The sequence below is a fragment of the Semicossyphus pulcher genome, unplaced genomic scaffold (genome assembly GCF_022749685.1).
Source record: "Semicossyphus pulcher isolate SPU_LCO1_2020_fin unplaced genomic scaffold, fSemPul1.0.p SCAF_4, whole genome shotgun sequence".
Classification (NCBI taxonomy): Eukaryota; Metazoa; Chordata; class Actinopteri; order Labriformes; family Labridae; genus Semicossyphus; species Semicossyphus pulcher.
The window spans coordinates 5,489,527-5,502,135 of NW_027211715.1; the positions used below are offsets into that span (position 1 = coordinate 5,489,527).

Here is a 12,609-nt window from a genome sequence, read left to right on the forward strand (position 1 = left end):
CCAATTGTGTCTTAACATCATGGTTTTCTTCTCACTTTCGACTTCCTGTTATTTTCGATCGATATGCCAAACAAAGTGGGTAAGCCACTGTAAACCTTATTATTCAGCTGAAAAGATGTGGTTCTCATTTAACAGCTAGACAACTCATGATTGGTAACCTATACACCCCGTTCAGACCTGGTATCAACATGTTAAAGCTATGTTGTAGCTGTAGCCGACGAATAATAATACATTTGTCACAATTTGAAAAGAAAAGCACTTTCAAAAAGAGATCATGCATTACAATTTGTGTATTATGAACGTCACACTGGGCTGTGGTTGAAAATATATACTGGAAAGACGTTTGAATCTTGCCCTTTGAGTGTAATTTTAGTCAGCTTTAGTCTATATTGGCAAGTTCAGGCTGATTTTAAGCTAGATGGCTGGTTTAACAATTTTAACTGATTTTTATGAATATAAGAAATTTCAACATTAACACCACAACTGATGTAAATCACAGCAGAGTAATATGATTTGTTTTTCAGATTTCAAATGATTAGGTGTGGTGCAGGAGGCTAGCCTCAGATAGTTGCTAACAAATAAGTTCAGAATTGTCACAATAAAATTAACCCATTAATACTTCTCACTTCCCTTTTATGATTAAAATTCACCACAAATCGCCACTGTCTGTTTCTTATTGTAAATTGAGAATGTAATTCCTGTTTATTGCGGATTTAATCATAATATGGATTTATTACATTAAACATTTTAGATTTTTTATCAATTTTAACTTACGTCACTTGAGATGCTGCGCTAAGAACGTGTCTGTCATGCTGTGTTTCTGTCGATTCAATAAAACTTTCTTTAAAAAAAACAAAACACGAAGGAAACAGGAAGTGCGCGTCGTTGTACTTCCGTATTGACGTTTGGCTTCAGAAAAAAAGCGGGTAAATGCTGAAGTTGATAAAGCCGCTACAGCCTTGTTTGAAATTTGGTGTGTCGTCTTCGCTGTTTTGTCACCTACAGGACAGCGCTAAAACAAAGCAGTAAAAATGGCGTGTAAAAGAGGAGCTCTCATTGTGCTGGAAGGAGTCGACAAAGCCGGGAAAACAACGCAGTGCAAAAAGCTGGTTCAGGCGCTGCAACAGAGCGGCAGACCGGTAGAAATGATGAGATTCCCCGGTAAGGCCTGTCACTGAAATGTCAGCTTAAAGTCTGGATGTTCCTTTCAGCCAATTGTGTGGTGCAAGTATAATGCCACTGTAATGTAACATTAATATAAAGAGCTGTGGTGTTGTTTCTGGTGGCAGACAGGACCACGACTATCGGGCAGTTGATCAGCGCCTACCTAGAGAAGAAGAGTGATTTGGAGGACCACACAGTGCACCTGCTTTTCTCTGCAAACCGCTGGGAGCTGGTGTAAGACTCTTGCTCTATTGTGCATAAATACCTCAGAGCTTCCCGCCACGTCAAGTGGTTACGAAACACTGTTAGGATTACATAATTCATTGTTTCACCTTTAACGTTGTATGTGTTTACACTAAAACTAATCAGAACCTTTTAACAGCAAACATTTTTTACATGGAGCAGCATGAAAAGCACAGGTGTGTTTAATAACGGTAATGATAGCTGTTTACCACTAAGCGGAAGTCCTGGTAATGTGCATGCAAGAGTAGTTTACTGTGAGGTTTGAAATTGTTGTGACTAGTTTTCATGTCAGCAACGAAACAAAGTGCTTAGTTTGTGATGAAGAAAATTAAATTAAATGAGAATGAAGGGGCAGCCTGTACATGCCTGTACTTGTCTGTACTTGCCCTTAGTGGTGAGCAGCTTTGCAGAAAGTTTGTTTTTGTTGAGTTGACCATGTATTGAGGATGTACATGGGATTATAATACTTGTGCCAGTACCTTAATGGATAAGTCTGGTAATTGTCCTTTGGTATTTTTACAGTATTATTTTGCAATAACAAAAAGCAAAAATAGATCACCACCAGCTATATCATTTTATAATGTCCAGAACTTAAAATAATGTAGTTTTTTTTTTATTTTTCAACAATCCAATCTGAAAAATGTATTTTATTAGCCCTGAAACGTTTCCTCCAGCCTGCGTTCACACACACATACAGTTTACAGCTGCTGTGAGGAACTTTAGGTCTGTGTTGATTTTGGCGCCCCCTGTGGACAAAGCCGTTCCTCTAATCTCTTTGCTGATTTTGTCCTGTACATGCTTAAGTGGTGATTTTTAAGAAAAAATATCTCATCCTGCTTTCTCTAACAGTCACATGTATCACTCACTTTAAGTTTTTGCCCTGGAAAATGTAAACAAGGGCAGCGTGCAATTGATCGTTTGTCTGACACCTACCCCCCACCAGTGTTTCATGCATTAAAAATAACTATATACAAATAATGAATCTTGTCGCTGATGGTCTGGTTTGCTTTTGTAGGTCATATAGTGCAATCAGAATATTTTTCAGTCTGTTCCATAACTATCAAAAAACTCATCACAGAAGTTTTAATAAAAATAAATCTCACAACAGGCCTCTAATGAAAAAGAAGCTGGAGCAAGGCACCACTCTGGTTGTCGATCGGTACGCCTTCTCCGGGGTCGCTTTCACCAGTGCCAAGCCGGTGAGTCTTTTCTCTGCCTCTGCATTCATCATTCTTTGTGTGTTTGTGAGGGGCATCAGATACCTACACATTTTCGTCTCGTTCAGGGTTTCAGTCTGGAATGGTGCAGGAATCCTGACGTGGGACTGCCAAAGCCGGACCTCGTTATGTTTCTTCAGCTCAGTCTGGGTGAGGCTGCTCTCAGAGGTCAATATGGAGAAGAGAGATATGAGACCAGTGCTTTCCAAAAAACAGTCCAACAGAAATTTGAACATCTGATGAAGGATCCTTCAGTCAACTGGCAGGTATGAAGCAGATTTTGTAGATTTAACCCTAGACTGTATAGGAGAGGTGGACAAAGCCTCTTGGTTTCACAAGTGTGATTCCTTCTTACAGCCAGCAGGGGAAGTCTGCACTGATTTGCAAGAAGTTTGATTGTATGAAAATCATTACTTCTCAGTTGATTTATTACCTGGTTAATGAGTTTAGGGTCTACATAACTATTTTGAAGTCTTCTGTAATACAGCAAGATGTACATTTGGAGTAAAATAGACAAAGCAGGATATACCTGAAACTGACAATTCTCTACCACAGACCTTTCAACCAGGGTAGAGGTGTAACAATGTGCATCCACCTTCCATCCAAATATGGTTGATTATGTTCCCCAAAAAAACAAAACTGACTTTTCAAAACAGTAGTCCGCAAACCAATGGTTAACATCCCTGTGGCTAAGTCCATTTCTTATATACACACTATGATTTAAACCCAAGTGTTATATAAATCAATGATGTCTTTAAAACAGCTTGTGATGTTTCTGTTCTAGGTTATTGATGCCTCTCAGAGTGTTGACGATGTGCACGGGGACATCACGACCCACAGTTTAAATGCTATCAACACAGCTCAGAACCTGCCGCTTGGAGAGCTTTGGAAGTGAACATGAACCAGTGCTGCTTGGAGACCAAGGCAAAGTAGTTAGTGTGGTAACTGAATGACTCTTCTGCACACTACACACTTTTCTAACACCCACTTCATATTTTTCACAGCTTTGAGTGCGAAAGAGAACTGTATCAGTTGTTCTTGTAATATAGTTCATGTCTTGAAATTGAAGAGGGACCATTGTCAAATATCAGATTCTGATTTTATTTTCATTTTTAATCCTCTTACATGTCTATTGTTCTTTCACCTGTCTATACAGCGTAACGATTAAATAAATAATCTTCAAATGAACCTGTGTATATGTTTAAAACTTGGCAAGGATACTTTGCATGAATAATTAATACAGCGTGTCTGCTGAGTTTACTTATTTTGGTTTCATTACAGGCTGTTACAGACTTGTTAGTAGTGACAAACCGCATAAGCCATGGGCATCATGAACCATTGTGTGTCTATACAACATAAAACTGTTATGGCAACTTAAATTATGGAGTCAGGGAAAGGCACCATATCACTTCAGAATAAACATTTAAAGTGTTAAGACTCAAATGGAAACACATGGATGTGGAAGATGTGCATACAGAATTAATCCTGAGCTCCTGCTACGGCTTCCACCAGGCGGTCTCAATGTCGGATACAGAGAGCATTCAGTGGCTGTTGAGAAGAACGCTGTGTGACGCACACTGACTACACCATTGGAGCTGGACCGGTTCAAGAGGTCTCCAGTTAATGTTCATCCCCTCAGGCCTCCCGTCTGATACAGAGAAGAGACAGAAGAATCTCCCGCCAACTGTCGAGAACAGTAAATCATTGTTCGTTTGTTCCTCACAAGGAGAGGATCTCAAACTCCTCATCCTCTGAATCAAAGAACCGCTCCAACCTGTCCGAGTCTGAGAAGTCTGTAAAGTGAGAAAACATTTAATTATATACAATAACTGAATTTTTGGAACATTTCTCATTTAAAGGAAACTAGTTTTACCGGGAGTAAGGTTAAGGGCATCCACGCTGACCATGTGAGAGGGCTGACTGTCCACGAGTTCAAACATGGGCAGGCCCCCTCTTTTGCAGGACAGCTAGAAGGGAAGGACCGTCATTTTATATTAAACAAAAAGGGAGACTAATTAAGAGAGTAACAAAACGTCAGTGTAGACAGAAACTTACCCTTCGTATGCGCATACACCAGTCATCAAACTCGTCCTCTGTTCTGCAGAAGAAACCCTGGCAGACACCAGAAAACAGTAAGTCATCAAAAATCTGATTTTGAAAAGATTTCAGCCTGCTCGCATTTAAATTTAACACTGGCCTTTAGTTTGAGATATAGAAGCACTGAGCTATAACTCGAGACCCACTAGATCAGGGGTTCCCAACCTTTTTGACTACACAGACCAGACAGTAGCAATAATGTTTCTGATGGACCGGTGGCGGGGAGATATCAACAATGTCTTCAATGCCATAGTGTCAAGTTCTGGGTATTCTTCCCGATCCTTGGGAATCTGCTCTGCTCATAGACAAGCATGCACATAAATCACGGTCACAGGCACGGAAATACAGACAGCTCGTGTCTGTGTTTATTCAGTAAGGAGACCGCATCAGTTTTCAATATGGGACAATCTGACGAGAGGGAGATGATCCAGAGGGTGATCCATGAGCAGTTTATCCGAATTTCTAACAATATGATCCAGCACTGAGCAGTGAGGCACCGATTTGTGTGTGTGTTTCTGCTCTGCCCCTGAGTCAATAAGGTCACAATCTGTCTGTATTTCTGTAAACAACCTTTATAAAGCATAAACTACATCTCCACATGCTGTGAATGAGATGAGCAGGAGGTGATCCACGCAAAGTTGATCAGAGTTATGCTGCGCAGGGAGGAGACAGACATTGGGAGAGGAGCGGGTATGACACAGATCTGTGTGTCTCGTGCTCTGTACGTGTCCATATGCGGTGTAGTTCATATATTTCACTGATAACACAGAGCTGTAGAGGAGCATCAGGCTTCATGGTCCAACAAAGTTCCATATCACATAATGGGATGCGAAGCCAGGGTTGCCAGGTCCGCAGTTTTCCCGCGGAATTGGGCTACTTTTGTTTTAGAGGCGCGAGGCCCTGTGCGGTTGCACACTTCGCACAGCCCATGCGACGGTTCTGACTCCGCGTATGTTTGAAATGCCACAGACACCTATTAGGTTTCGAGGTCCGGCACTAAACGACCCAAGGCCCTGTACCAGTCCGCGACCCAGTGGTTGGGAACCCCTGACCTAGATTATTCCAGAGCATTCACGACATTATCCTTGTAGCATCTATGTTGTTTCCACATTACAACCTAAAGCAAATAAAAATACCAAAGCTGGAAAAAAGACTTCCTAACTTGGTAACTGGGACAATTTAAGGAGCACATGAAGGCAGGGGTAAACCATCCTTTGCATTCCTACCGCTGCGATGGACGGGTCTAGTTCACAGATGTGCATGCGACAAGGCGGGTGCTGACAGTGGTACGTCTCATCGGGGACCTGACCGTCTTCAAAGGGCTCCACTGCAGGCTGAGTGGTGTGCGGGTCTAAATAGATGAGTTCCTCTCCTGAAAAAAGCATATATATTTTTAGATTGTTCTCTTGGAGAGAGAGTAGTATAAATATAGTGAGCATTAGTGTGCAGTGCACAGCTGAGTGTTTATTTCACAAACACAGAGACTAGACATACCGACATAACCAATGAAGTAATGGGCACTGTTAGGTTTTCCACCAATAACACCCAGGGACTGGGGCAGCATGAAGCATTGCTGTGGAAAGAGACAAGAGGGTTTATCTCACCCCAGCTGGAGCTGACTTCACCTCAGTGATCAATGACCTGTTTCCATGAATGTTGCAGCTCTTTTCCTACAAACAAACTCTACATTACCACCACATCTACAGAAAGCCAACTGAAAGGTCCATTTAAAACCAGTTAACTTGTAGATTGCAATATACAAACCTCAGATCATTTCACTGCGTTCTGTCTTCTCCTGGCGACACTGGTGCAGACATTAAAACAGCATATATCCTGATGTTTATTTTACATATTCTATATTTACAATTTTCCAATACTACAGAATTGTTAACATTATCCATTTAGAGTCAGATATAAAAAATAATTAAGGTCCTGTTCCCCAGAAAAAAGAACATTTGCATATTTGCCAACCATACTTTTGTATTTGCAGAAGTTTGTTGCTATGGGTGTGGGAAAGCATGCAGGAAACCTTGTAACTTCCTTATGAAAGTAACCCTACTAATGTGAGACAGCATGCAATTTGAAGTCTGCGCAACACCACCCAAAGCAGTAATGTTTATTTAACGACAATTAAAGGAAACACAAGAATTAATAAACGCAGAGAAAAGGTTTGTCTTTGAAAAATGTCGCTCATGCATTAAGATCGACTGGAATGGAGAGCAGTGTTGGAGAGCAGTGTTGGAGCAGGTGGCCATGTTTACAGACAACCATACAGGGGAATTCCGGTATTGAACCTGGGCCATATTTTTAAATGCTTTGGTTGGTAAATGACTAGCAGGTTCATACTAAATTGTAATAGGCCCCGTAGATTACCTCGCGCAACTGCAGGGATTATGTTGCAATGGTGTTGGATCAAAGGCTCAGATCACTTTCAAGTGCAAGTGTCAGGCAACATTACAGCAAAGATCCCGACAGAGAGACTCGTATTCTTAAAGTAAGGTACTTTTTTCAGCCAAAAACGTCTGGTCAGTTGCTGTAACATGTGTTTCATTCAGCAGCTTGTAGTTTGTTTTCTTGTGTGACTTCGGTGTTTGAATTAGTTATTAACACACCAAAATACGTTCATAATAGGGACCTAGTTAAATACTTCAATTACCCTGAAAGGTACAGAGACCGGTGACAACCCCCAATATTTCAGGATATAATGGGCATTATCTCACATTCTCTAAGATTGAGAAACAGATTATATATATATTAAAATATACACCCAGCAGCACCTCACCTTCAGGGTTTCTATGTAGGCCTCATTTATATCAGTCAGGCCTAGCCTGAGAGGGATGAGCAGGACCAGAGGTTTCCACAGAGCGGTTTCCTCCTCAGCCAGGGCACACGCACCCTCCAGGCAGCCGTTGAGTTCCCCCACTCCCTCTGGTTCTGCACAGGCTCCGTCCAGCCAGGGCATACAAAGACGCTCTGCGGAGACAAATATTAACAAAATATTAAACTGTCAAGAAAAAGATTTAAACAGACCCTCTTTGGAGTTACTGACACAGACATTTTAGCTATTGTATTCTAGTTTAAGACACTAATCCATCTAATGTAAGCTACTTAGCTTCTCCTCTCCTACGTACATTTGCACATTGGCTAAACTGAAATACTCTTCCTCCAGCTCACATTTGTATTTGATTTCAACAAGAACCTTTGTCCTGTAATAACCAAAATGTAGGTGAAGCCTGACTTGTGTAAACAATCTCAGGCCTGTCAATAGTTTAACAGACAAGGACTGAAGTGACTTTTAAACTGCCGATGCTTATGATTGATAACAGGAACAAAGCCCTCAAAAACAATGTCGCAACACAAGGGCACTTACTGATCTCCTCGATGACCACAGTGTTGTCCATCGCCACGTGCACGACTAATCTGCTCCACGTATCAAACACTGCCAGCTTCCTGAAAGAAGAAGCACAGTGACATTTGTTTAAATCTAAACCCCCTCAGTGAAGAGTATCTTGTCTTTTTTGTTTGACAGTGGGATGTATAGATACATGGTGAGAGTGGAAAAGAAAGACATCATTGTATCATGCTCAATGTGTGACGCGATACACATTCCTACTGCCACTATCACTATTAAGACGATTGACTGTTGGTGTCACTAATGCACTATGAAACACAGCAATGTACCTGCAAAGGCAGTAAAAAGGAAACATGGGTGTAAATACTGCCAAGTTAACATTTCTGAAGAGCAGCCTCACAAATGCTTTGACCTCACATTTGAAAAGTTTGAACCAGCAAATGAAAAACGATTAACTGATGATTACAATAGTCTGCATATAATTTTCTTTCAACTGATTAATCGATAAATCCATGAACTGTTGTGGTTTTATGTTGGGGGAAAAAAAGGTATTTGAAGATCTTGGAATTGTAATATAGAACTGTCAAATTTTTAACATTAATTGCAAAAATAATCAAAAAAGCAATCAATGATAAAAACAATCATCAGCCAACCAACGGACATTACTTTACAGTACTTACTTTAGAACCTGGGCGACTGTGTTTGGTCCATACCACTGGCCTATAGGCTTCCCCTCTCCAACTCCCATCTGAGCTGCAGCATTCAGGAGCAAAAAAAACACGTTATGGACACTCTAACAGGATTGTTTGAGCGAGTCCTTGATATAATTAGAAACGATGTGACACTTACCAATTTGATGGATGGAATAATAGCTATCTTTTTTGTCAATGAAGGCATTGAGAATACTGATGTACTCTTCTCTTTGTCTCTTGCCTCCGACCCATCTCCAGTCTGAGAACAAAAGGTCAGTTATATAGCGTGTTAAAAACATGCTTTGTTTGGTGTGATCTACTTGCTGGAAAAGAGCTGTTAGTGCCACACAGTGATTAAAATCTTGTGTTGTCTACCCACTTCTGTCTACAACCAAGAGAGTAATAAATATTGATTTTGTTTTTATCCAGGTGTCTTACCTCTGCCTAAATGTCTACACATCAAGGCCTCGCCTAGGATCATCTGGCCGCACCGTAGCATACACCCCCATCCTGTATCTGATGTCGGTCCTGTCCCCCCTGTAACACATTAAAGAATCATGCATGAGGTTCCCTTATGTACTGAGATGTGAAACCCAAACACACATTTCTTCACTTACCAATTGGTGGGAAGTTTTTTCTGTATGTGAGCCAAAGTCGTGAAGTGACATCTGATAAAATTTCATCTCTCTCTACATGGAGACAGAAATCACCATATCACAAGATATTCACAGAGGGAAGAGTATACCTCCTGATATGGATCTTTAAAACTTAAAAAAAACGTTCCCCTATATCTCACACAGACTTTGTATTTCACAGTCCTACCTGTAAGGGCATTGTATTCTTTTCCTAAGATCCACACGGGCTCTGAGGTCTCAGGAAACTCTTCAAACTCTCCAAAGCGAAGTGTGTCGTATGTCAAGGTAGCTGCAAAAGAGGACAAGAGTGCGCTGTTGTTGACTACTTGTTGCGGCAGCCAATAAAAAAGAGGCTATCTGTCAACGTTTAAGGGCTGAGTATCCATAAGTTGTGTAAGAATTCCAGACATTAATTTGTATTAGTACTATACTAGTATTGTATATAAATAAGGCCCTGCATGGCCTGTCTCCTGCGTACATAGCAGAACTATTGAGCCATTATTCTAGCGGCTGTCCTCTCCAATCTTCGGATCAGGACCTTTTATCAGTTCCTCGATCACACTTCAAATGCAGAGGTGATCGTGCATTTGCAGCAGTGGCCCCTAAACTCTGGAACAGTCTACCCCAGAACATTAGGTCTGCCTAATCTGTGGTCAGTTTTAAACTGCTGCTGTCTGTCTGTGCATCATGCTTGTATGTGCGTTTGAATGTATGCTGGTATGCTTGTTTAAGGCATATGCATGTATGTATGTATGTATGCATGTATGTATGTTGTATTTCCGCCTGTCTGGCTGTGCTGGATTTTACAAGTGTACTCTCTCATGTAAGTAAAGCACTTTGTAACTGTGTGTTTTAAAAGGTGCTATAAAAATAAAGATATTATTATTATTGCATTGGAAATAAAATTCCTGTTTCTGTAGATTAACATCCTCAGTCTCATTTTATTTTAAAAAGGCCTGACAACATTTGGAAATACTTGAATTGTATTTACAAGAGTAGTCGAGCAAGGGTTGCAGCAGAACACAGTTTAAAGTATACAATATCATTTAAACTTAAGGATATCATACAATCTACATTTGCTTGTCTACAGTATTGAATTCTACCACATTCATTTTATTGAAAAATGTTCATTTTACTGTATTAAATCTGCTGTGAGGAACTTTTGGTTTGTACTGACTTTGGCGACCCCTGTGGACAAAGCCATATCTTTCATCTCTTTGCTGATTTGGTCCTCTATGAGCTGGTGGTTTTAAACAAAAAATCTCGTCCTGCTTTCTTTAACAGTCATATGTTTCACTCACTTTACATTTTTTGCCCTGGAAAATATCAATGAACGCAGCGTGCAGTTAATCGCTTCCACACCTGTCCCCCACCAGCCATTGCAGGCATTAAAAATAACTATATAGAAATAATCAATCTTGTCGCTGATGGTCTGGTTTGCTTTTGTAGGTCATATAGGTCTGTTTCATAACCAGTGAAAAACTCACAGGAGCTTTAAGATATGATATTTTGTGAAATTATCACAAATATCAAGATCCTGAATAAGTTGGTGTTCTATTAGCTGTTGATAAATAAGTAGGTAAATAATTAAGCTGTAAATTAAGTGTGATGGTACAAAGCAATCTCAGTAAATGTCTGCGTTTGCAGACTTTTCACTGCAGTTTACAATACTGGGCTCAAAGCCAGGTATAAAATAGGGCACAACAGTAAGTGACACCATAAAAGAGTACATTTTCTTAACACAGGGGAAAAAAACAGATTTTAGCCAACTGGTACCCTCTAATGTGCACTGCAGAATGTATTTACTACCAATATAAAAGAAGAAAAAATACTCAAAGGTTTAGGTAAACAACAAACAAGAAAAGTTGGCCAGCTAGCTAGCTACCTGTCAGATGGTTAGCTTGGACACAGAAATCTGTGAATAACTGGTTCAAACATCCAGAATAAGGGGATGTGTTTATAACGTATGTGTCATTTCAGAACTAAGTGAGTCTTTATACATAATTTATTACCTCTCTCATAGCTAATAGCATTTCCAGTGCTAACAGTAGCCTAATAACTGATGTGATGGTGACAGTGCATCGACTTAGATGTTCGTTTTGGGCGTAACACGTTAGCATTGGCAGTCAAACCAAGGGCAGAATGTATTTAAATTAGAGCTAAACTTAACAGCAATACATGACATTAACAAATATGAGAACTACACACCGTACACAAAGTTATACGGATGTACAGTGAGCTGTCAAAGCGGGGAATCTGCCACATTTAGCAATATCAGCAGGCTAATGTTTGTTAGCGCTTAGCTTTAGTCATCACTTTAGCAGGCTAACGTCACCGAGGCTACAAAGCAATATGTCTGGCAGCTGAAGTTGACAACCCTGTGATGACAGAGCAGGAAAATTGTTACCAGGAATGAAATACCAGATATTACGATTACTTTGTGGTTAGGATAACTTGCTAAGGGGGAGTAAAAAATGTCATTTACTACAAAATCTCGCTTACCTGCATCCATCCCGACGGTCTTCACCCTATCTTGTTTGTTGTTCTCTGCACTCCGACCCGCTGGACCAATCAGAAGAGAGATCTGCTGTGGCAAGTAGAGAGAGGCGGGATGTTTCTAACAACATCCAATCATGTCTTGAAAGAGCGGAGTTGTTTTGTTTAAACCAATGAGAAGAAGCTGACGTATCCGTCCCGTCGAAAACAGTTGACCGTGGGTTATACGGCTCTGGTTGCAGGTAAAAGGATGCTGCTAGATATCAATCCGGCTCCCTTATCTGACCCTGACCATAAGGTAGTTGCTGTAGCCTACATTATATATATAGGCCTGTATATATTTTTCCATTATAGCATTTACTTTGAAAGGGAATAAAATTCTGTCATATGCATGACAGTAAATGTTTTTATTTCTAAGAAGAGGTAAAAATTCCTGTAAGTAAGAATCTTTTGGTGAATATAAAATTGGAAAATACATACATTATAGGCCACTGAAAATCTTCCAGACAAGGTGTTAACGTGTTAGAAAGAAGTGTGTGGAAAAATGTTGGCAAAACATTTATTTTCTTTTGTCTGGGGAAAATCCCAATTTAAACCTTTTAAACCTAAACCTTTTAATAGATTCTTAGATATGAAAATAAAAACTGTGATTTTGTTAACAAATATTCAAATATAAACTTCTGAGAGCCATTTAACTAAATTCAGTCACTAGA

The 12,609-nt window shown here is 40.1% G+C and overlaps 2 protein-coding genes across 3 annotated transcripts; one reads left to right on the forward strand and one right to left on the reverse strand.

Annotated features, from left to right (window-relative positions):
* The first annotated feature begins 905 nt into the window (after window positions 1-905).
* Window positions 906-3,781, forward strand: dtymk (deoxythymidylate kinase (thymidylate kinase)). The gene is made up of 5 exons (XM_069680291.1): window positions 906-1,161; window positions 1,290-1,398; window positions 2,516-2,606; window positions 2,693-2,890; window positions 3,409-3,781. Exons 1-5 carry the CDS (start codon window positions 1,032-1,034, stop codon window positions 3,517-3,519), a joined length of 639 nt encoding a protein of 212 aa, XP_069536392.1. The 5' UTR covers window positions 906-1,031; the 3' UTR covers window positions 3,520-3,781.
* atg4b (autophagy related 4B, cysteine peptidase) lies at window positions 3,702-11,937 on the reverse strand. 2 transcript variants are annotated; one of them, XM_069680289.1, is made up of 13 exons: window positions 11,903-11,937; window positions 9,588-9,689; window positions 9,383-9,454; window positions 9,204-9,302; window positions 8,923-9,024; window positions 8,754-8,826; window positions 8,092-8,171; window positions 7,504-7,694; window positions 6,216-6,294; window positions 5,948-6,093; window positions 4,680-4,736; window positions 4,498-4,591; window positions 3,702-4,417 (listed from the first exon to the last, which is right to left on the reverse strand). In XM_069680289.1, exons 1-13 carry the CDS (start codon window positions 11,910-11,912, stop codon window positions 4,344-4,346), a joined length of 1,179 nt encoding a protein of 392 aa, XP_069536390.1. In that variant the 5' UTR covers window positions 11,913-11,937; the 3' UTR covers window positions 3,702-4,343. The 2 variants fall into 2 exon arrangements, with proteins under 2 accessions (XP_069536390.1, XP_069536391.1); XM_069680290.1 differs by lacking the exon at window positions 3,702-4,417 and having other exon boundaries at window positions 4,502-4,591; window positions 4,680-4,722.
* Between the last annotated feature and the right edge of the window lie 672 nt (window positions 11,938-12,609).